General features: G+C 46.5%; 1 protein-coding gene across 1 annotated transcript in view; it reads left to right on the forward strand.

Moving 5' to 3' along the window:
• DDX25 (DEAD-box helicase 25) overlaps nucleotides 1–22,254 on the forward strand; it is a 139,151-nt gene that overhangs the window by 42,394 nt on the left and 74,503 nt on the right. The window contains exons 4-6 of the mRNA XM_030220992.1: nucleotides 2,769–2,901; nucleotides 4,736–4,828; nucleotides 4,923–5,025. Of these exons, the coding sequence (XP_030076852.1) occupies nucleotides 4,767–4,828; nucleotides 4,923–5,025 (165 nt within the window). The 5' untranslated portion in view covers nucleotides 2,769–2,901; nucleotides 4,736–4,766. The remainder of the gene's footprint in view (nucleotides 1–2,768; nucleotides 2,902–4,735; nucleotides 4,829–4,922; nucleotides 5,026–22,254) is intronic.

Genomic DNA, 22,254 nt, shown 5'->3' on the forward strand with positions numbered 1-22,254 from the left:
TCCACCACCACTGAATAAGATGGTTTTAATTTTTGGTAACCCTGAAAGGTAGTACTTTGTATTTTGTTTCTAATCTTTTTGATTCTGGTGTAGTAGAGAATGGTGTTGGCCAAATCTTCTCTTAGGGAGCTGTTGGTTATATCAGAATCCTATGTGGTTTTCAATATCTGAATTCAATGTAATCTCTCCTGATGGAAGTGATGCTGGAGGAGATCTGACAATATTAGAGGAAAATATAGTCTCCTATGCTTCCTTGGAGAAGTCTATGTCACTGGTGAAGGAATTCTTGATGTTAGCTCCACATTTTCCTCTAAGGAATTCCTGCCACAGTTCAGTAATAATTGAATGTGGCTGTGATGGGGATCTAGATGCTGGTCTAGACTGAGGTAGTAAAGATATTGGAGAGGGGCTGTAAGAAGTTCTCTTGCTTAGCTTTTTTGCAGTTTCCTGCAGTTTCATTTGTTTGGTTGCAGAAAGTACCCTAATTAAAGATTGTGTGCATTTATGTTAAGGGGATGCAGCATAATTATTGGTGCTGAGCCCTGCAGTTCTGCTTTAGGTTCTTTCGAGTATATCTCTGTCAGACATAGACTATAGAGGCAGTCAAAGGTTATTACATAAACTTTATTCAAGTAAGTAAATCATAAATCATACATCACTGCTTGAGTTGCAGACATCTCCTGTCAGTGGCTGGGAGGTTCCTATTCAGCCAAACAGAGAGTCTCAGTGGGCACAAGGGGCCTAGGCAACACGTCTGCTCCTGGCTGAAACCTCTGTTTGTCCACCTTTTAACTCTCAGCTTTTATACTGACCAATAAACATGATCTCATTTAAGTGAATAAGGCTGACATGTAGTTAAAGGATGTGACAGTTTCTTAATGCATCCCCAGGAGCTAGCCAGGTTTCCAGAGATTCATGTGAAACATCATCCTTAGCCCTAAGCATGTTGTCATTCCATTTAGTACAAATTACTTCATAATTTGATAATGCTATAAATTCCTGTCCTGCGTCCATTATGTACTTTCAAGAGAGCATTAAATATCCTTATGGGAGTCTATTATGTACTTTCAAGAGAACATTAACTATGATATCATTACTTATGTACTTTCAAGAAACATTAAATATGATAGGCAGAACTCATTATGTACTTTCAAGGAAACATTAAATATGATGATACCTAGGCAGAACTCAATGTCGAGCACAAACTTTTCCATTGCACCTGCCTCCTTAGTGCGGTCATTGGAGCAGTGCAATTTGTTGGGTGTTCCCTGCTGTTTCTCTGCGCTGAGAAATCCCTACCTTTTGTTAGGTAACTGCTTCACCTCTGGGGTGTGATCATCAAACCCTCTTAAGCTGAGACAGTGGAACAGGAACCTGTATTCTTGAGTGATGCTTGGAGGTGTTATCTGCTGTAGCCACTCTGTTAGATGACTTGGAATTTTTATTTTTGTCATGTTTAGAGCTCGATAGCTTACTTGTGAGTTCCATTCAAATGGCTAAAAGCACTGTCATGAACCTTTTGCTTGGCCAACGGGGAATTTTGCTCTCTGTCAAAATATTCTTTTAATTTGTACACTTATTTACCTGGCCCTAGGTGACATACAGGTACAATGAGGGAAAGTTTCCACCTGATGTTCTCAAACTATTTATCAAATGCAGTGGTTGTGATTGTCAATGATTAGACATTATTCTGGGCATCTCTTAAAGCCTGACTTCATAGTGACCATGTAAAAAATATTTTCAGTGAAGTTAAACTCTGTAAATAAGAAAAAATTGTTCAAACAGTTTTAGCAACTGAATAAAAAAAGGAAATACAAGCTCCAACTGTTCCTTATTGCGGATGAGACTAGTGTTATGGTTACAAGTGACAGAATGGGGATTCCTGCACATATGCAAAGCGTTGAAACTTTGTAAGCCAAGGAACCATTTCTGACCAGCGCTGTCATGTGATCCCATCAGCTATGTGGCTGGATGAATCTCTGCTGTCCATAGAGAAATAGCTATATACTGTAGATCTGAAAAAGCAGGCTTTACCCCTATTTTTCCTTCTCCAATCTGAACACACTTTTTTGGGAACACTATTTTTTATGTGGGTAAAGCTACCCATGTTTTGGAACCTTGCATATACTTTTGGGTTAAGGGTGGGCAGTTTTCAGACATACTTGGTTAAAATGGATATCATTACTACCAGCATAAATGACTCTTATTTTATTTTAAATCTTTTTTATTGAAGTGTATAAAGAATACAACAAAGAACCAATGACATTTGAAAACACAATATATGCTACAAATGTTGAATTCTCAATAAACATGTTATATACGATCACATATCTTGTCTCCTTTGAAAGTCATTAAGTTTCATCTATTCATTGTCTCATTGTATGAAACCTGTTACTTAATGTTCGACAGATGGCCTTTCTGATACCACGGACACTTGTGATCCTTCCGCATACTTCAACTCATTTTCTTCTTTTATCCCTAGACCCCCCCCTCCCCCCAAGCATAAATGACTCTTAAAAATTGCCTTTCCCATAGATGTAAATTAGGTCCAGGATACATATTCAAGGCTTTTACATCCTGCTTCACTGTCCTTGTTCAAAGTAGGATGTCTTATCACTCTTTGCAAGATGTTTGAAATGAGAGAGAAGGTTACTTGTGTTGAAACGCTGCAGACTCTTTTGACTCTTATTTTGTGACTATATGTAGCTCTTTAGAACACTGTTAACTTATAGGATAAGTAATATTCTCTTGTTACACTTTCTTACTAGATTTGGCCACCAATTCTCTTTTGAATAAACTGATTCGGAAGTCCCTGGTAGAATCCAGTTACAATGTTGAAATTTTGCAGAAGGACCCTACCTCTCCACTCTATTCAGTGAAATCTTTTGAGCAGCTTCGTCTGTGAGTATTTTGAACATTGTTTATATATTCCTAGCTAGTGTATCCTAGATGGTTGCTAGCCTTGTAGGTTTCATTATATTATTTATCAAGTTTGATTAAAAATGGTCTGTAAGTACACCGTTCTTGTGGTAAAAAGGGTCTGTGAGTACCGTTCTTGTGGAAAAAGTGACGTCCCGCTTTTTTATTTTTCCTCTAGAAATACTGGCTATGTTTCAGTAGCATTCACTGTTTAAAAGGGCGTTACGGTTGTTGCTCAAGGGTAACACTGAGTAGTTTATTAAAACTTGCTATACCACCCATGCTGACTTGCAGAACTGGGCGGCTTACAATCAGTAAAATCATTGAAAGAAAGAGTATAGAAAGGAACTACAAAATTCTGATAGGAAAGAAAGTAGTAACAGACATATCAAGACATTCACAGCAAACTAAGCTAGTAAAAAAGACAAAAAGGAGGGGAAAGAGGAGGGGTGGGGGTCAGGTAGGGAGTGGAGGTTGGGGGAAGGGGGGGGTGAAGGAACAGGCAGGGGAATGGTGACAACCCACATGGTGTTCCGAACAGTTATTCCAGGGAATAAGCCTGTTTTAAAAGCCAAGTTTTTAGTGCTATCTTAAACTTCTTAAAGGATAGCTCAGTCCGAAGTGGGAGAGGTAGAGGGTTCCAAAAGGAAAGGAGCCGTAGAAAAGAAAGTTATTGGTCACCTTTGATATGCTTGTTAGTGCCCAGTTCCTTCTGAGTTTCCAATATGCCTTTGGTCTTTTGATGTGTTCTCTGATAAGGGTCTGTGGTCACTAACACATCTATTTCAGGAGGAGTTAAGGAGGTGATTACCTCAGACCACACTGTCAAGAGTTGGCAAGTGCTAGAGGGCTGGTGAGCCCACTTGATTAGAGTTAGAATCTGTCTTTGCAAAAGATAATGGCAGGGCCCTTGCCGCCCCTGCACCCTTTATCTAGGTGCCTAAGGATGATTATGCAGGTCTGGAGGGGACTACACCTTAGATACAGGAGTCTTGAGAGCTATTGTGGCTTCTCTTACCTGTTCTAGGTAGATCTTGGGTACATTCCATTTGTCTGGGCTGGTCTGGCATGGATGATGAGAGAGGTGAAATTTAAATTTAATCTATTAATTTCCTTTCCTTAGTTCCCCAGACCAGTTCAGAATAGAGAGCTGCACGGGAATGGGGATTCCCATGGATATGGAAGACGTTGCCTTGGGATTTCCACGGGAGTGTAGTCAAAATCTCTGGTGACCAGAAAGAGGCTTGGAATGCACTGAGAGGCAATTGGAGCACCAGAATGAGGATTGGAATGCCCAAAGGTGCAGCTGGAACACTTATTGGTTGAAAAAGTGAATACGATCCAAAAAACCATGGGAGGCAGTTGAAGTTGGGAGGAAACATAGGGCTGTGAGCAAGTAAATAATAGAGTTGACTCCTGTGGGTACGGGTGGGAATGGAATGAATCTTAGTGGGTATGGGTTAGATTTCATTGAGAATGGGGAAACTCTCAAGTTCAGAACCCACCTGTGGAAGCCATGGTGATCAAGGGCTCTCAGTCGACAAATTCAGAAAGCTAACAGTGAGTATGTTGTTGCCTAGTTGTACCTTTGGTGCATGGTATTATCTCATTCCAGGGTTAATAACTGTGAAGACTGCATCGGGCTTTGGAAATCAACAAAATTTCACTTTCCAGTGCTTTATTCAAATCATCTAATTTAGTTGCGCCAACAACTTAAAGAATTTAATTCAAAACAAACACAGAATTCACAACTAGATCTAATCCTCTTCTTTAATTAAATTAATACTGTTATGATTTGTATTTCTTGATTGAATAGGCAGCCCAAATTATTGCAAGGAGTCTACCAGATGGGTTTTAACAGACCATCAAAGATTCAGGAGAAAGCCCTTCCAATGATGCTTGCAGATCCGTAAGTAAAAATGTGTAGCTGAAGCAATTTGACTTTTAAACCAAATTGAACTGACAGTAGATGACTCACTTCTTGCTCCAAACTTCTTTTTCAGCCCTCAAGATCTTATTGCTCAGAGCCAGTCGGGGACAGGAAAAACAGCAGCATTTGTTTTGGCAATGCTGAGTCGTGTGAAAGCAGACCAAACGTTTCCACAGGTAGAGAGTGTGTTGGAGACTTTTCATTTTTCCTTAAGTTTCTCAGGCTTAGCTCCTCAGAAAACAAATGGATTGATAACTCAGATTGGTAGCTAGCAACATCCAGAAGGGTCATGACTGTTACAGAATTTGGTGATGGCTGGATTATCTATGGGCACTTGTATATTCATCTACAAAAGATGGTAGAGAATCAGATGAAAATGACACGCGCTAATTTGGATAAGGAGTTGTTTACAAAGCAGTTAAGTTTCTACACTTGGCAGCTGGGATTTTCTTTGTAAGTGTAGAACAGAATAATGAGCAGACTGGCTGGGTCATTTGGTCTTTATTTACCATCATCTGGTCTGTTAATTATCATCTGATAATTAAGTCCAATACATGTTTCCATTTTGTGTAGACAGAAAAATAACTAAATTAACACTTTTGCGTTATTGCTCACAAAGAGTGTTCATGAAGACTTTATCTATAGCTACTGATATATAAGTACAAAAGTACATAAGTAATGCCACACTGGGAAAAGACCAAGGGTCCGTCGAGCCCAGCATCCTGTCCACGACAGCGGCCAATCCATGCCAAGGGCACCTGGCGAGCTTCCCAAACGTACATTCTATACATGTTATTCCTGGAATTGTGGATTTTTCCCAAGTCCATTTAGTAGTGGTTTATGGACTTGTCCTTTAGGAAACCGTCTAACCCCTTTTTAAACTCTGCAAAGCTAACCGCCTTCACCACATTCTCTGGCAACTAATTCCAGAGTTTAATTATGCGTTGGGTGAAGAAACATTTTCTCCAATTTGTTTTAAATTTACTACACTGTAGTTTCATCGCATGCCCCCTAGTCCTAGTATTTTTGGAAAGCGTGAACAGATGCTTCACATCCACCTGTTCCATTCCACTCATTATTTTATGTACCTCTATCATGTCTCCCCTCACCCGTCTCTTCTCCAAGCTGAAAAGCCCTAGCCTCCTTTCTTCATAGGGAAGTCGTCCCAACCCCGCTATCATTTTAGTTGCCCTTCACTGCACCTTTTCCAATTCTACTATATCTTTCTTGAGATGCGGCGACCAGATTTGAACACAATACTCAAGGTGCGGTCGCACCATGGAGCGATACAACGGCATTATAACATCCTCACACCTGTTTTCCATACCTTTCCTAATAATACCCAACATTCTATTCGCTTTCCTAGCCGCAGCAGCACACTACTACTACTACTACTACTATTTAGCATTTCTATAGCGCTACACTGAGCAGAAGGTTTCAGTGTATTATCGATGACACCCAGATCCCTTTCTAGGTCTGTAACTCCTAACGTGGAACCTTCCATAGCGTCCCACAGATCAGTCCAGAGACGAGTGGGTTGTGCCCCTCTACCAGCAGGTGGAGATAGAGAGAACTTCAGAGTTTACTATATATAGACACGTGCAGCCATCTTACTCTCAGTATTCTCTCTATCTCAGCAGGTGGATTCAGCACAGCTTCAGTAGACTTTATAATTTTACATGTGTTTCCTGGCTTCCTTCAGCACAGGCTCTGGGTGTTTGAGAATGAGTCTTAGATTCTCTAGTCCTTGGTTAATTCCCTTCTGGCTATGTGGGCTCTTCTGTTTCAGGCGGCTGGATTTTTCCACAAGCTGCATTCTAGGTCTCTGGTGCGTGCTAGCTTTCTTCGTCACCATCCTTAGGGGTGGGTTGAAAGGCTGCACAAGGGACCTGTCGGTCTGTGTGTCATTGTGTCTATATTCATTGGTTAACAAGTGGCTTTGGTTTCTTCCCATTCTGAGGTATTGGGTCATCCTATTTGAAGGACTCAGGAGCTGCTCCTGTCTACTGTAGTCTCCCTTGTTGATAAGTACATAAGTAATGCCATACTGGGAAAAGACCAAGGGTCCATCGAGCCCAGCATCCTGTCCACGACAGCGGCCAATCCAGGCCAAGGGCACCTGGCAAGCTTCCCAAACGTACAAACATTCTATACATGTTATTCCTGGAATTTTGGAGTTTTCCAAGTCCGTTTAGTAGCGGTTTATGGACTTGTCCTTTAGGAAACCGTCCAACCCCTTTTTAAACTCTGCTAAGCTAACCGCCTTCACCACTTTCTCCGGCAACGAATTCCAGAGTTTAATTACACGTTGGGTGGTGAAAACTTTTCTCCGATTTGTTTTAAATTTACTACACTGTAGTTTCATCGCATGCCCCCTAGTCCTAGTATTTTTGGAAAGCGTGAACAGACACTTCACATCCACCTGTTCCACTCCACTCATTATTTTATATACCTCTATCATGTCTCCCCTCAGCCGTCTCTTCTCCAAGCTGTATAGCCCTAGCCTTAGTCTTTCTTCATAGGGAAGTCGTCCCATCCCCGCCATCATGGACAGCGTGTGCGGTTGGCGACTTCAGGGGATGCTAGTGGTGCAGGAGAGCGGATAGATTTGATCCATCTGGGCCTTGTTGCAGCTGAAATTGTTAGTTTCCAGTGGAAGCCGTAGGGCCTTTTTCCGGCAGAGACTGTCGGGTGTTGTGCCGGCTGAGGCCGCCGGGTCTTTGTCAGTCTGAGGCTGTTGAGGATTCTTCAGACTGAGGCCGTCGGGCCTTGCTCCAGATGTGGATGGAGGGCCTTGCTCAGACTCAGGCCGTTGGGCCTTGCTCAGGCCGCTGGGCCTTACCCCAGCTGAGGCCATTGGGCCTGGCTCCGACTGAGGCCGTCGGGCCTGGCGCCGGCTGAGGCCTAGCTCCAGCTGAGGCCGTCGGGCTTTGTTCTGGCTGAGGCCGTCGGGCCTTGCTCCTGCTGCGGCAGTAGGTTTTTGCTTCAGCTTTGCTACGGCTCAGGCTGTTAAGCTTTACTCTGGCGCAGATCATCAACCACTGATCATGCTCAGGCTGTGAAGCCTCTATTGGGGGCAGGCCATCGAGCCTCTCCTTTGATCTAATCGTTGAGCCTTGCTCCGGCTCAGTTTTTCCGATGAGGGAACTTATTTTCATGGAAAACTGAGCACGGTACATGGTTTAGACCGTGGCTCGTGGCTCTGGCCGTCAAGGTTTGCTGACTTTGCTCAGGCTGTCGAGCTTTGCTCTGGCTCAGGCCGTCGAATCTGGCCTTAGCTCCGGACGTGGAGCCTGAGTTCGGCTCAAGCCGCCGAGTCTTGTTTCGGATCGGGCCTTCGAGCCTTGCTTCGGTTGAAGCAATTCATATTATCCCGGCTCAGGCTGGCGTCCTTGCTCTGGCTTCGACCGGTGAACGGGCTCAGGCTGTTAAGATTTCTTCGGCCCAGGGCCTGGCTACAACTCAGGCTGTCAGGTCGGCCTACGGATCTCAATGTCTAGCTTTGCTCGGATCGGAACGTCGAGCCTTGCTCTGATCAGACCGGTGAGCCTTGCTTCAGCTGACGCAGTTGCTCTGGCTCAGGCCGTCCAGCTTGGTCTGCTTGAGGTAAGATTGTCTAAGGGAGCGCTTGCGAAGTTTCTTTCATTTTCGCTTCTGGCGTCTAATTCTGGTCTTGAGTCCTTCTGGGATCGATACCTTTGCGATTTGGAGGTCTTCTCCTGTCAGTTCGAACTGAAGGGGTCTCTCGCTGGCTGCGTGTAGGCTGCAGGCTCGGTCTATGTTTCTTGACTGTCAGTCTTTTACGGCTGCTGGGCAGTTCCCTTTCAGGAGTCGGGTCTTTGGTGCTCCTGGCATTTGCTGGTGAAGCCCCTGCTATTTGTTTCTTCTTTTTTTTTTAACAGTATTTTTCTCCTTGACGTAGGGAGGTTCTGATTTGCTTGGCTTCTCTCCATTAGCTGGTTTTAATCACTTTCCTTTTAGAGGCCGGCTTCATTTTGTGTTTTGGCCTGGCAAGTTGTTTCTTCCTTTCTGCCTTGTGGCTGTGTGTTGCTTCCTTTAATTTGAGGAGGTTAGTTCAGTGTTACTTTCATATTCCTCTGGAGCTTGGGATAAACCCCAAGTCTCACCTGGCAGTGCCTTTATGACTGTTTTCCGGATCTCCATCTGTGTTCTTTGTTCTATGTTCATCACAGCACAGCTTCCTTGTGGCATGTTGAGCTTGGCTCTTTTCATGCAGGTTGAGCACAGCTTCGTTCCTACATGTTGAGCATAGCTTTGTTGCTGCATGTTGAGTTCACCGCCGTTGCGGCATCTTGAGCACGGTTGCTTTAGGGCATGTTGAGCAGTTTCTCAATGTTCTTTGCGGTAAGTTGTACGCAGTTCCTTGGCCACATGTTGGGCACCGTTCTATTGATAGAGGTTGGGATCGACTCTATTCTCTGTTGAGCACGGCTCCATCGCGTCATTTAGATTTCGGCACCAGCGTGTTCCGTTGAACACATCTCCATTTCTGTAGGTTGGGCGCGGATCCTGTGCTGGATGTTTAGCGCGACTTCAGTCTGGGAAGCGGAGCGCGGCTCCATCCCTGTACGCGACTTCTTTGCTGTAGGTTGATCGCAGCCCCATCGCTGCATTTGTGCGCTGTTCCATCTCTGCTTTTCAGCGCAGTTCTTTGCAGCATGTTGAATGCTGCTCTATCGCTGCAAGTTGAGCGCAGCTTTCTTCTCCTGGACACTCGCACCGTTCCTCAGGTGACTTGGCTTCTGGATTCCTTTCTGGGCACAGGTATACAGTTTTACGTTGAATTGCGCTGCTTCACTGTGTGTTCAGGCTTGCAGATGTTTATGTAGGTTCGACGTGGAGAAATTCTCTCTTCTTGTTGCATACCGCCTTTCCTCAGATTTTGGATGTCCGGCTTTCGCTGTTTTCGGAACCTGGTACCATGCTCTGCTCTAGCGTTGGTGGTTTCTGGTTCGACGTTCTGGGGCATATCGTGATTAGCATCTGATGTTCGTTAGCCCTCTTGGGGGTTGGGGTATGCCCGTTCTCCGCCTTGAGGGTTCGGTTAAGTTTTACTGGGAGTCTTTACCGGTTTGGGGAACCCACCCTACTTTGGGGACTGCTTTTGTACATCCCACTCGTCTCTGGATTGATCTGTGGAACGCTGTGGAAGGTAAAATTGTCTTACCTGATGATTTTCTTTCCATTAGTCCCAACAGATCAATCCAGAGGCCCGCCCTTTATTGTGTGTGTGGTGGCTTAAGGTACATAGTCACCAGAGGGGTGTTTGTTCCTGTTTTGTTCCACTAGGTTCTCTCTTTCTTAAGGGATTGTTGGATACTGATGGACAACTACGAAGCATGGACTACTCTCATGTTGACAATTTGACACTTAGGTGTTTTCTCTCCCACTGGTGCGGTGGAGGAGGAGCCTGCAAAGGTGTTCTTGAGACAGGAGTGAACTGTGATGGTGGATTGCTTGGCTTTTCACTTGCTTTGGTATCGACAATACTGAGAGTAAGATGGCTGCACGTGTCTATATATAGTAAACTCTGAAGTTCTCTCTATCTCCACCTGTTCTCTCTATCTCCACCTGCTGGTAGAGGGACACAACCCACTCGTCTCTGGATTGATCTGTTGGGACTAATGGAAAGAAAATTATCAGGTAAGACATAATTTTACCTTGCATGACGTAGCTATAATTCGGGTTCTTTTTTCCCACATGCATCACATTGCACTTGCTCACATTAAACGTCATCTGCCATTTAGCCGCCTAGTCTCGTAAGGTCCTTCTGTAATTTTTCACAATCCTGTCGCGAGTTAACGACTTTGAATAACTTTGTGTCATCAGCCAATTTAATTACCTCACTTGTTACTCCCATCTCTAAATCATTTATAAATATATTAAAAAGCGGTCCTAGCACAGACCCCTGAGGAACCCCACTAACTACCCTTCTCCATTGTGAATACTGCCCATTTAACTCCACTCTCCGTTTCCTATCCTTCAACCAGTTTTTAATCCACAATAGGACATTTCCTCCTATCCCATGACCCTCCAATTTCCTCTTTAGCCTTTCATGAGGTACCTTGTCAAACGCCTTATGAAAATCCAGATACACGATATCAACCAGCTCCCCTTTGTCCACATGTTTGTTTACTCCTTCAAAGAATTAAAGCAAATTGGTCAGGCAAGATTTCCCCACACAAAAGCCGTGCTGACTTGGTCTCAGTAATCCATGTCCTTGGATGTGCTCTGTAATTTTGTTTTTGATAGAGGCTATTATCATTTTCCCTGGCACTGACGTCAGACTCACCAGTCTATAATTTCCCGGATCTCCCCTGGAACCTTTTTTTGAAAATCGGCGTTACATTGGCCACCCTCCAATCTTCTGGTACCATGCTCGATTTTAAGGATAAATTGCATATCACTAACAGTAGCTCCGCAAGCTCATTTTTCAGTTCTATCAGTACTCTAGGATGAATACCATCTGGTCCAGGAGGTTTGCTGAACTGCCCCATTACGTTCTCCAGGTTTACCGTGAAGTTAGTAAGTTTCTCTGACTCGTCCGCTTGAAATACCATTTCCGACACCGGTATCTCACCCAAATCTTCCTCGGTGAAGACCGAAGCAAAGAATTCATTCAATTTCTCCGCTATGTCTTTTATCTTCCTTGATCGCCCCTCTGTCATCCAGCAGCCCAACTGATTCTTTTGCCGGCTTCCTGCTTTTAATATACCGAAAAATTTTTTTTGCTATATTTTTTTTGCCTCTAATGCTATCTTTTTTTCGTAATCCCTCTTGGCCTTCTTTATCTGCGCCTTGCATTTGCTTTGACACTCCTTATGCTGCTTCTTGTTGTTTTCAGTCGGTTCCTTCTTCCATTTTCTGATAACACATCTTCAATAACAGTTTCTAGTTTGTCATTTCTTAAACATTTTCTTTTCACTCATCTTTCAATGACAGCTGTGATTTGAGCTGTTAGTGGTCAGCATTCTTTAATTTCTGTTTTATAGTCAGTTCTGAGGGATTTGAATATCACTATGGAATGAGAGTTTGCAGGAGAGGTGATTATTTCTAGTTGACCTGTACAAAGGATCTAAACCAAATCTTGGGATTAGTCCTGAGGGAATTTTGCATTTGGAATCAGGAAGTAACTTCACAGCATAGCTGCAAAGAAGCAGCAGCACTGTTAGTATCTGGCCAGGTGAGTCACAAATTCAAAAGAAATGAAGGAGTAGCAGTGTTGAATATATGGCTGCAAAACAAGGAGGCTCTAGCAGTGTCAGTTTATCAATCCATGGAGCTGAAGGGGGAAGAGAGTGAGGCAGTCCAGAACATGTGTGGGTGTATAATCGTTTTGCTATTTGACTGTTCTAGAGGTTCCATAGTTGGTGAGAGAGCTGAACATCCTTTTAAGGAGCCCCTGGAGACTGAATTGGTTTGTTCCACTCAAGCTTAACAGTGACCTTGCTCCTTTCTGGCTTTAAAGTGGAGCAGGCTGATAGTTTTCCTTCTGTGACTGCTTAACACCGAGGTGCAGTTTTCCTATTGAGCCTTGATAAAGGTCTAACCTGAAAAACAAACTGGTAGCTGGCTAGGAGAGGAAAGTGTGTGTGTGTGTGTGGGGGGGGGGGGGGGGGGAGTATAAAACAACAAGAGCTAGAGAAGTAGCCAGGCTGAGGAGCAAGCTGAGTCTTGCTGGGGGCTGCAGGACAAGAAAACTGGGGCTAAGGGTTCATGGCTGGGTGGGGGTACAGTTGAATGCTGAGAGAGCTGATGGTCTTGTTGGGAAGTTGATAGGAGAGAGAGCTGGTATAGGGGCTTTTGAGCAATAGGTAGGGGCTGAGCTGTGTGCTTGGATGTACGTTTGTGTGCATATGTATGTAGTAGGGGGAGATCAAGAGAACAATAAAGATAGAATAGTGGAACCAGCATAACAAGGTCAGTACTTATGACAGAATTCATGCTAAAATTTCAAAATATTCTGCATCTGAGTAATTACATAGCTTTCCACTATTCCAGAACCAGTGAATAGTTGTCTCATCTCAGTTTTCAGTTCTTTATCTCCACCTGCTGGTTGATAGACATCTCTCTCTTGGCATCCAGTCCAGCTCCTCAGTATTTTCTGTCTCCAGCAAGTGGGATTGTCTCACTTTTCAGCCTCTGGTTCTGAGTGCTTTGCTCCTGGTCCAGTTAGTCAGCTGTTCCCCAGTTGAGCTTTGCGGGTGGTATGAGTCTGCAGAGTAATATCTGGACGTTTTCAGATACTTGTCTCCGGTGCCCTGTGAATTTACTTCATTCCTTCCTTCTCTCCCCTGTTTCCTGTGGAGCTCTCCACTTATTCAGACACAGCAAGACCTGGACAACTGCAATAATTCTTATTTTCTTAATGTTCTTATGATTGGTGCAGCAGGTTTGCTTTTTGTAGGCTTGACTCCTTGAGAGACGACCACACAAGAGACAAGTTGTGGAATAAGCTCCTTGGCTAGTGTAGCTTATGGTGTTGAATCTATAGTTATTACCCCAGTTGAGCCTAGAGGTGTTTGATTCTTTTACTGGTTTTTCACTGAGCAAGGTGTGCTGGCTGGTGTCCCTGTGGGGACCTCTGCAAGCAGGGGTGAATGGATAGGGGTTTGAGGTGTACCCCTCCCTTCCTGGTGCATCCCTGCAGGAATGCGTAAAAAAATATATTTTGGGCAGTTGTACTTTTTTTCCCTGGCTGTAAGCCGGAGGAATAAATTTGATTTTAACAAAACAACAAGAAAAGCAAAGGCTGAAAGTAAAAGCAGAGCAGGGTTGTAAGGGACCAGAGTCTGAGCAGAGAAACCCAGTTTCCCCAACAGGCACTGAGGCTGGATGAGGAGGTGGCTGCAGCCATGTCTGCCCATGGCAGGGATACTGGGTAGGTGGTGATTTGAAATTTGTGGGGAATTGGTTGCTGAGGTATTGTTGGCTCATTTTGCCCATTTGTGATGGGACAGAGTGAGTTTCAACTCTGAGCCTGGGGTGCCTTCGAGAGGTTGGTTCTTCCTAATCTGGCCACGTTGGCATGGTTTCCCCAACTTCTGCGGGAATGACAACCATTTTGCTGCTAGGTCGCCTGTCCCATGCGGCCCACTGAGAGCACACTACCTTGAAGACGGGGGGGGGGGGGGCAGATAAGATGGGGCCCGTACCAGCCTCCTAAAGAATGCAGCTGTTGGGGGGGGGGGGGGGGCAGTTGTTTTAGGCTACCTCAGATGGTTCCAGAAGGCCTTGCGGAGTCGAGTACGTGGGATGGGGTGGGGTGGGAGTTGCTACCCCAGTCAGGAGACCCAGGCACCAAAGTAAATCAGCAGACCTGGATTTGGTCCTATTCCTGTCTGCATTCCCACTGGAGGATCCCCTATGTTCAGATGAGGAGGAGTTTGAGGGATCACTGAGGGAGGCTGGGGGGACAAGGAGGCTCTCTCCAGAGGAGTAAGGAGGACTCCCTGGTGGTCTGGCTGTTCATGTGAAGGAACTTTTTCATCTTATTGACTCTGTTCCCTCAGCTCTGTATATGTTGGCACCATCCAAGCAGAGGCCTTGGATGGGGATACTAAAGGATCTCTGGGGATTTTCTAAGGCCTTTCCACTTCATTGCGTTCTTTCCCAGATGATTTTAGCTGAGTGGAATGTTCCAGAGGGTATTCTCCTTGGTACAAAGCTTTTTTGCAGATTTATTTTTCTCCCTGAGAGGAGGTGGACAGGGTGTTCTTTCTCCCTAAGATTGATGCGCTGGTCATGGCAGTGACCAAGAAGACTATTGTTCAGTTGAAGGATGCCCACGACAGATAGAGCAGCTGCTCAAGCAAGCCTTTGCCTCTTTGGTCCTTAGCATGCAGGCCTCCATGTGTGGGGGCTATGTCTCAGACCCTTTTGCGGTGGACTCAGCAGTGCATGAGTCCCCAGAGAGGGCCTGCCTGGAATTGTTTGTGGCCTTTCTAGCAGGCATACTTTACAACCTCCTCCTCATCTGTTCACATTCATTATCTTTGGTGATGGTGGCTGTGGTTGCTGCTGCTGCTTCAGCAACAATTGGGCTGTCAATGCAGTCTCCAAGATCACCTAAGTAAATTGCCTTTTGGAAGTTGACTTTTTTTTTGGTGAAGCACCTTGGCTGAGTGATGAGTTATACCAAGAGCCAGCTAATGCTCCCAAGACGTGGAGTACCTTGGTTTGTGTCTTTGATACCAAGCTGGTGGCTCTATTTCTGCCAGTGGAACAGATGCGCAAACTGCAGTCCCAGAAGAGGGGGAAAGTAGTCCTTGTGATGTCCAACAATGCCATATCAACAGACGGGAAGAATCTGAAGTGCAGCGGTGGAAGCAGGTTGGCTGTGGAGCTGAATGGGGGCACACCTGATCTCAGTGGTACATATTATAGTGATGGAGAATTTGCAAAGGATTCCCTGAACTGGAATGTCTTAGATCTGGGGATGTGGGACCTGAGCTCCCCTGCTTTTTGGCTTCTGGTGGAGTGCTGGGGCCCACCATGCTGTGACCAGATGTCGCATTGGAATTTGAAGTATCCTCTAATGTTTAGCTGCAGGAGAAAGTTCAGCTTGGTTAGTCTCAGTGTCTTAGTGTACCCCTGGTTACAGCAAGAACCTCTCTACTTTCTACCCTGGCCTTTGATTTGACACAGTGTTTTGGAGGATGACTGAGCATCTTAACATAGGCAGCCGAGATCCCTCGGGCTTAATGGTGTATGTGATAGCAAATAACAACACAAGTCAAGTATTTTCTTAAATGGCATAACTTGGCCGCAGCTTTATTTTAATTACAAACATCATAACCCTGGGTATACCCAAGCGAATCAACCTTCAGGCTTACTTGCCAACCTAGTCCGCTGCTATTAGCAAGACTGATCGACTAAATACAGAGCTCCCTGCTGCACAGCAGGGGAGCTCAACCGTAAGCACAGCTATCCCGGCTGCTTAGCTTACTCCTTCAGGCTTGGGTACCCCGCCACCAGCCCGGGGTAGCGAAGCTTGCCCCGGGCTACCCCCAACCCAAAGCTGCGGCCTGTTGTGCTTAAAAGACAGTTTCTATTGCGTTCTGTAAGTTGTTATTAAATAAATAATTTCCTATATCGGATAGAGCCCTTCGCACATCTCATCAGCCCACTCGTGAGTCACCTGCTTTCTGCCCAGTGCCATGACACATGTTGCGATTTGTCTATTCACTTTTTTTCTAGGCCTGCCCCATAGCTTCCAGTGTTTGTGGCTCTATCTAGGGATTATGTCGGACCAAATTAAGGTGGTATGCGGGAACATGTTGGCGATTATGGACAGGTCTCGCCTAGCAGTGCGGACCATTTCGCTGCATGGGGAAGTACCGATGTCGTTCCCGCCTAGATGTATTACCATGGCTGCCGGGGCGGCCATGCTACCTGCTTGGCACTGGAACAATGGGACCAACTGAGTCCATTTCATACCTCCTACTCCCAGCCAATGTATTTGCCCGCCTCTTGGCGCCAGGCCCAAATGGGAGCCATACGGTCTCGCTCGGGCCCTGCGAGTGGCCCATTTGATAAACGAGTGTCCGACAATCCATACACTTTTCATCCCTGGGTCGCCCCCTGCGAATAGAAAATAGCGGTTGATATGGTTACATGGTATCCTGGTGGTCAGGAAGCCTTTCCCTGATGTACACCTTGTATGCCTCTGACTTCCATCTGCCCAATTTTTTAATGGCTGTTGGTGGGAAGCCTAACGACGCTGCACATGTGGCGGCTCCGATACGGAACGAATGCGTTCTGAAATTCCCTGGGTCATGCCCTGCCTTCAGTAAGCATTTGCGTAGTACTGCCGTGAATTGGAATAGGGTCAGAGGGGAGTTGTCCTGGTGCACTAATAGCGTTTCGCTGCCCGTGGGCCTCTATGCTAGGTAGTCTTTGATGTTTGCTACCGGACAAGTTTGGCGCGCTTCTACCTGACTTAGAGTGATGGTCTGCCCCTTGCCCAACTGGTCTGTCTTAGATCTGTGTATGATGAGTCTGAGGGTATTTCCTGACAAGGAGACCCTGCTAGGCAGGAGACCGTAGCTCTTTGTGGCTTTCTTGGAGGGGACTACTAGTTCACATATCCTCATCGCCCCAAAGAAGGCCAGTGTGAATGCAGCCCTGAATAATCGGGTTTCAGACTGAGATTTGCACACGAACGCTAAAGCGTGCCAAATTCCCAACAGCATGTCGTGTGTTATAGGCAGTCTCCTATCTGGCCTAGCGCCGCACTCTCGTCGCCACCCTTCTAGTAACTTTCTGACTGTGAACTTATTCTTTGGGTCTCCCCACCCCGCTGTCTTGGTGAAAGGTGAAAAATGAGAATGCTGTTAAGTTTCTGGCTACTGTGGCATGTGATGTTCCTTCGTTCTTCGCGTGTGTGATGTACTCTACTATCGCGTTACAGGGCACTGGACCTCCGCTCCACCCTTGGGTGCACAGGAAGGAGCAGACACTCTGGTATCCAGTGCTGTAGGTCATCCATGTCCGTGGCGCAAGGGAGTGTCTCAGTAGTTTCCAGGCTTCGGGGTTGCGAAACTCCAGAGGTATTCGGGGACAGTCTCTCCTTCTGCCTCTGCATGCGAGGCCAATTTCCGGAACACTTCCCACTTGGAACGAGAGAGAGCGTCAGCAATTGGTTTACTTGCGCCAGGGACATGCTTTGCGTGTAACAAAATATTGTTGAATAAACACAACAGTACTAGCTCGCGCATCAAATTGCCCACTCAGGGGCAGCGCGCAGATTGCCTGTTTGTTATGTCCACTACTGCCCTGTTGTCTGACCAAAAGACTACTCGCCTGTTGCTTAACCTTTCTTTCCATATGGCCACCGCCACTATTATCGGGAATAGCTCTAAGAATGTAATGTTTCTCGTAATGGGGCTTCCCTTCCAGCTCAGCGGCCATGTTTGCGCGCACCAGGCTCCCTGGAAGTAAATCCCGAATCCGATGCCTCCCACTGCATCCGTGTATAGCTGCAAGTTGATGCTAGATATCGGGGCGTCAAGCCACACTACCGTTGAAGTTGCTTAAGAACACCTCCCAAACCCTGAGGTCGTCCTTCATGGACCTTGTTATCCTAATGCGGTGGAACGGCTTTTGCACACCTGCCATTGAGCTGGATAACCTGCGCAGGAATGTCCTACCCATTATGATAACCCTGCATGCAAAGTTAAGATTACCCACTAGTGATTGCATTTCACGCAGCGTGACTTTTTCTCTTTCCAAAGCACCCGCTATGAGAGTTTTTAGCTTAATAATTTTGTCGCTGGGAAGTCTAGAGACCATGTCGAGGGAATCCAGCTCTATGCCTAAGAATTGCAGTCGTGTGCATGGCCCCCAGGTTTTTTCTTTCACTAATGGAACACCGAATGATTCGGCTATCATGTGAAAATGGTTGAATGTGAACTGGCATGCGTCAGTTGCCGCCGATCTCACGAATAGGAAATCTAAGTAGTGAATGATATTCTTGCTCCCCGAGGCCTGCTCTACGACCTAGTGTAAGAATGTGCTGAAGCATTCGAACATGGCGCAGGACACTGAACAACCCATGGGCATGCACTTGTTGTAATAGTATTGACCCTCAAACTCAAATCCCAGTATGGGGAAGTTGTCTGGGTGTACCGGTAGAAGCCGGAAAGCAGACTCGATGTCTGCCTTGGCCATGAGGGCTCCTTGTCCTGCGCGCCTCAGTAATTGCACTGCCATGTCGAACGATGCGTATTGTACTGCGCTCGCCTTGGGGGGGTGGGGAGAAAATCATTCACTGAATACTCTGCCGGATAAGATAGGTTATGTATGAGCCTGTATTTGCCTGGGTCCTTCTTGGGGATGATTGCTAGCTGGGACACAATGAATCCTTCAAACGGTTGATTAGCTTATGGGCCCGCTACCCTCGCCACGCAGCTGCGTCACAGATGAGTTTTTAGCTGCTCTTCTGTGCCTCGTGCCATAATAGGGAATTCTGAAACCTTGGGAAAATCCTTGTTCGAGTGTGTGGGCATCTTTTCTACGGGGGTAAAGTGCCAACCACGGCCGCATAGCGTCTAGGTTGACCGGGGAGGGGGCTTTGTACGCGTTACATTTGTGAGGGATGGGGGGTGGCCTGTTGGGGAGTTTCTTGGCGCACTTGTTTGCTGGATGTGGGGCTCCACAAGTGGTACACACATGCTTACATTTGCAGTTCGGTAAGGAGCAGGCGGATCTGTTGAAGTGCCAACAAATCCCCTCTTGGGAGCCTGTTGATCTCCCCCCACTGTTGAACCCTCCTTGTTGAAAGGGCCTATGCTGTGCGCCGATCATTGTCCCCCTATTGGTCATGGTGGAAAGCCACAAGTCTACGTCTTTTGACCCCCACCCTAGTGTGGCGTCCTCTTCCATTCTGTCCCTGTATTCCTCGTCATATTTTAGCCGTCTGTAACCCTCGTAATCTCTGTACGCCTGCATTATGCTGTGGGCGTAAGCCAGCATAGGGCTGTATTGTGTGTGGTCGGCATGGCCTGCTATGTCAATCACCCTAAGGAACGCCCACAACCAATTAAACAAGGTTCTAGGCGCCCCTTTCTCCCGTGCAGCTACTTGCTCCTTCTTGCCCTTATTCCTTCTCTTGCCCCTCTTCCTTCCTTCTAGTACCTGAAACATGTCGAAAAACTTCCTCCTCTCTATCTTTTTCCTGGTGGATTTGGGGACCATCCTCCACAGGCGAGGCAGAACGGCCAGTGGCTGGGAGCCTTCCTCCTGTGCTTGAGGAGCCGCCCTGCCTTCGCCCTGTGCTTCCTCCTCCTTGTCAGATGAGGAAGAGGAAGACAAGGATGAGGACTCGGAGCTACTGTCAGAGCTCGATTCTCTCCGACTCCTCTTTTTTTCTTTCCTTTTCTTTTCTTTTTCCTCTTCTCCGTTGTCCTTCACTGACCCATTAATGTTATCAGGCAAGAGCTGACCCCCACTGTAACTATCACCTCCAGTGTGTGAGTCTCGAGCACCTGATCTCGCTGCACCACCTCCTTCTGGCCACCCCGCTCCCCCCCCCCCCCCCCCCAGTGTTTATATTAACATTTGCACTGTATTGTGTCAGAGCCTCATTGGACATACCTGTGGTCACTATCTGTGGAGGGTATCTCCACTCTGGGTTCTCCGCTAGGGTTCGCAGTTCCACTTTGTTCATTTGGGTTTGGTTGTGGCCTGCGAAGCTACTGTTTTGCTCGCTGGAGGTTGCTGGTTCGTTCCCCACCGTAGCTGGTTTGTGGCGCAGGTAGCTAGGTTCTGAGGTACCCGGGGCCATCGTGGGCGGTGTCAGTGAAGTATCGCCCTTAACGAATGCTGGCTGTCGTGATTGGTAAGGGGCAGCCCCGTAGCCCGGCCGTGCCCCATATAATTGCTGCTGCTGGGGATAGGGGAAAGGAGGTGGGTACAGGTGCTGCTGCTGTCCTGATGGCCCCTGGTATTCCATTGCCTGCTCTGCAGAGTTCTGCATCCACAGGTGAGGAAATGTCCATCCAGGGCCTGGAGTGGGATTCTGCCATTGCCCTGGCATGCCAGGCCCTACTGGGTACGGTGAACTTATCGCATTGTCCATGCTGTTATTTTTCGATTTCTATGGGATCTGTGCCTGCCGTTGCTGGTCTGGGTACTCGTTCAATGGTTTTCTTCTTCTGACCCTTCTTTCTCTTTGCTCCCGCTTCAAGCGTCGCATGTATGGCTTGGCTGGTTGTCTTATTTTTTTGTCTTCTTTTTTAGACTTTTTTCCTTTGCTAGGTGCCGCCAGATGCGGCGGCATTGGTGCTGCATTGCTGGTGTTTGCTATGCTCGTTGCTGGTGCGTCCCGCTGTTGTTGTGCTGCGGTCTGTTCTTCTTGTTCTACTTTGATTATGCGTTCGCTCTCTTAGGCGCGCTCCGTGTGAGTTGCTCCTTCCATTCTGCACGTGAGGGGGGGGGGGGGGGGGGGGGGGATAGTAGTAAGGCCGAAGATAAGGGATCTAAATATTATGAAAACAAAAGAATTATCAATATTTGTTATTCATTTCTTCAGTCTATATTTATACGAGTATAAGTTCATTTATCCGTTTACTTATGTTACATGTCTCCGTTGCTGGACCGTATTTTCCCTTTAATGAAAGAGAGAGATTATTAATATTCGGTCTTAAAGTTCAAGTACCGCCCCTCCAGGCCCACGACGTCATCACGTCCTGTCTCTCATCGACTTCCGGAAGAGAAAGTGATGGCGCGAATACCCCATGCTTTCGAGTAACCGGCCCTCTATCCTTTCCTGTACGCGAGTATAAAAGAGCAACCCGAACTAACTGTATTGCATGCGTCTCAAGAGTCATTCGTGCAAACTCGCAATGTCTGCCCTTTTCTTCTGCGGGCCGCGATAGGCCCGTGCTGGTGTGATGATGCTTATTTTTTTTTTAAATTCCTATGTCATTACTCCCAGCACGCACAGACCTGCCAAACCATGCGGCCTTCCGCACGACGAAACTCCTCGTGCTATTAAAATGGAGGGCCTTGCTAAGTGCCTCGCTTCCGTCTCTACATGCACCCAAGTGCACCCGACGTGCCTGTACGTCCAGCCCGGCGCGCCCGTACCTAAACTTATTGGAGGAACTAAAGAGGTGGCGGCTTCGGAGCCACTAAACTACTATCTTACGGTCGCGGATTTTGCTTCCGAATCGTACCTGTTGATGCTCGCTCCTTCTTCTCCAAGGTAGGATTGGCTAGCTGCTTTTGGGCACCGTCGGCCTCGCTGCTGGACTTGCAGTCTGATGCCTGGACGTTGGAAGAGCCATGAGGGCGTTTATCCAGCTAGTAGTCAAACTGATGGAGAGTTTGGTGACCAAACAGCCTACAGAATACATGGGCAAGTTCTCAATATTACACAATTCACAGGCAGGATTCCGCTCCCACCACAGCACTGAAACTGTCCTAGTCACTCTCCTGGCCAAATTCAAGCAAGAAATAGCCACAGGCAAAAGTATACTTCTCCTCCAATTCCACATGTTGAGTGCATTCGACATGGTAAACCACAACATACTACTAAGGCTCCTTAGCCACTTCGGGATTGTTGGAAATGTACTTAACTAGATAAAGGGTTTCCTAACCACCAGAACTTACCAAGTAAAATCAAACTCAAACGTATCTCCACCTTGGAATGCCACCTGCAGAGTACCTCAAGGATCACCACTATCACCTATACTCTTCAACGTGATGATGATCCCACTGGCTAAGTCCTTATCCAACTGAGGCCTCAACCCGTTCATCTATGCAGATGACGTCACAATATACATTCCCTTCACGCATGACTTGTCAGAAATAACTAATGAAATCAATGACGGCCTGAATATCGTGGACTCCTGGGCAAATTCATTCCAACTGAACACTGA

This window comes from Microcaecilia unicolor, chromosome 12, assembly GCF_901765095.1.
Source record: "Microcaecilia unicolor chromosome 12, aMicUni1.1, whole genome shotgun sequence".
Lineage (NCBI taxonomy): Eukaryota > Metazoa > Chordata > Amphibia > Gymnophiona > Siphonopidae > Microcaecilia > Microcaecilia unicolor.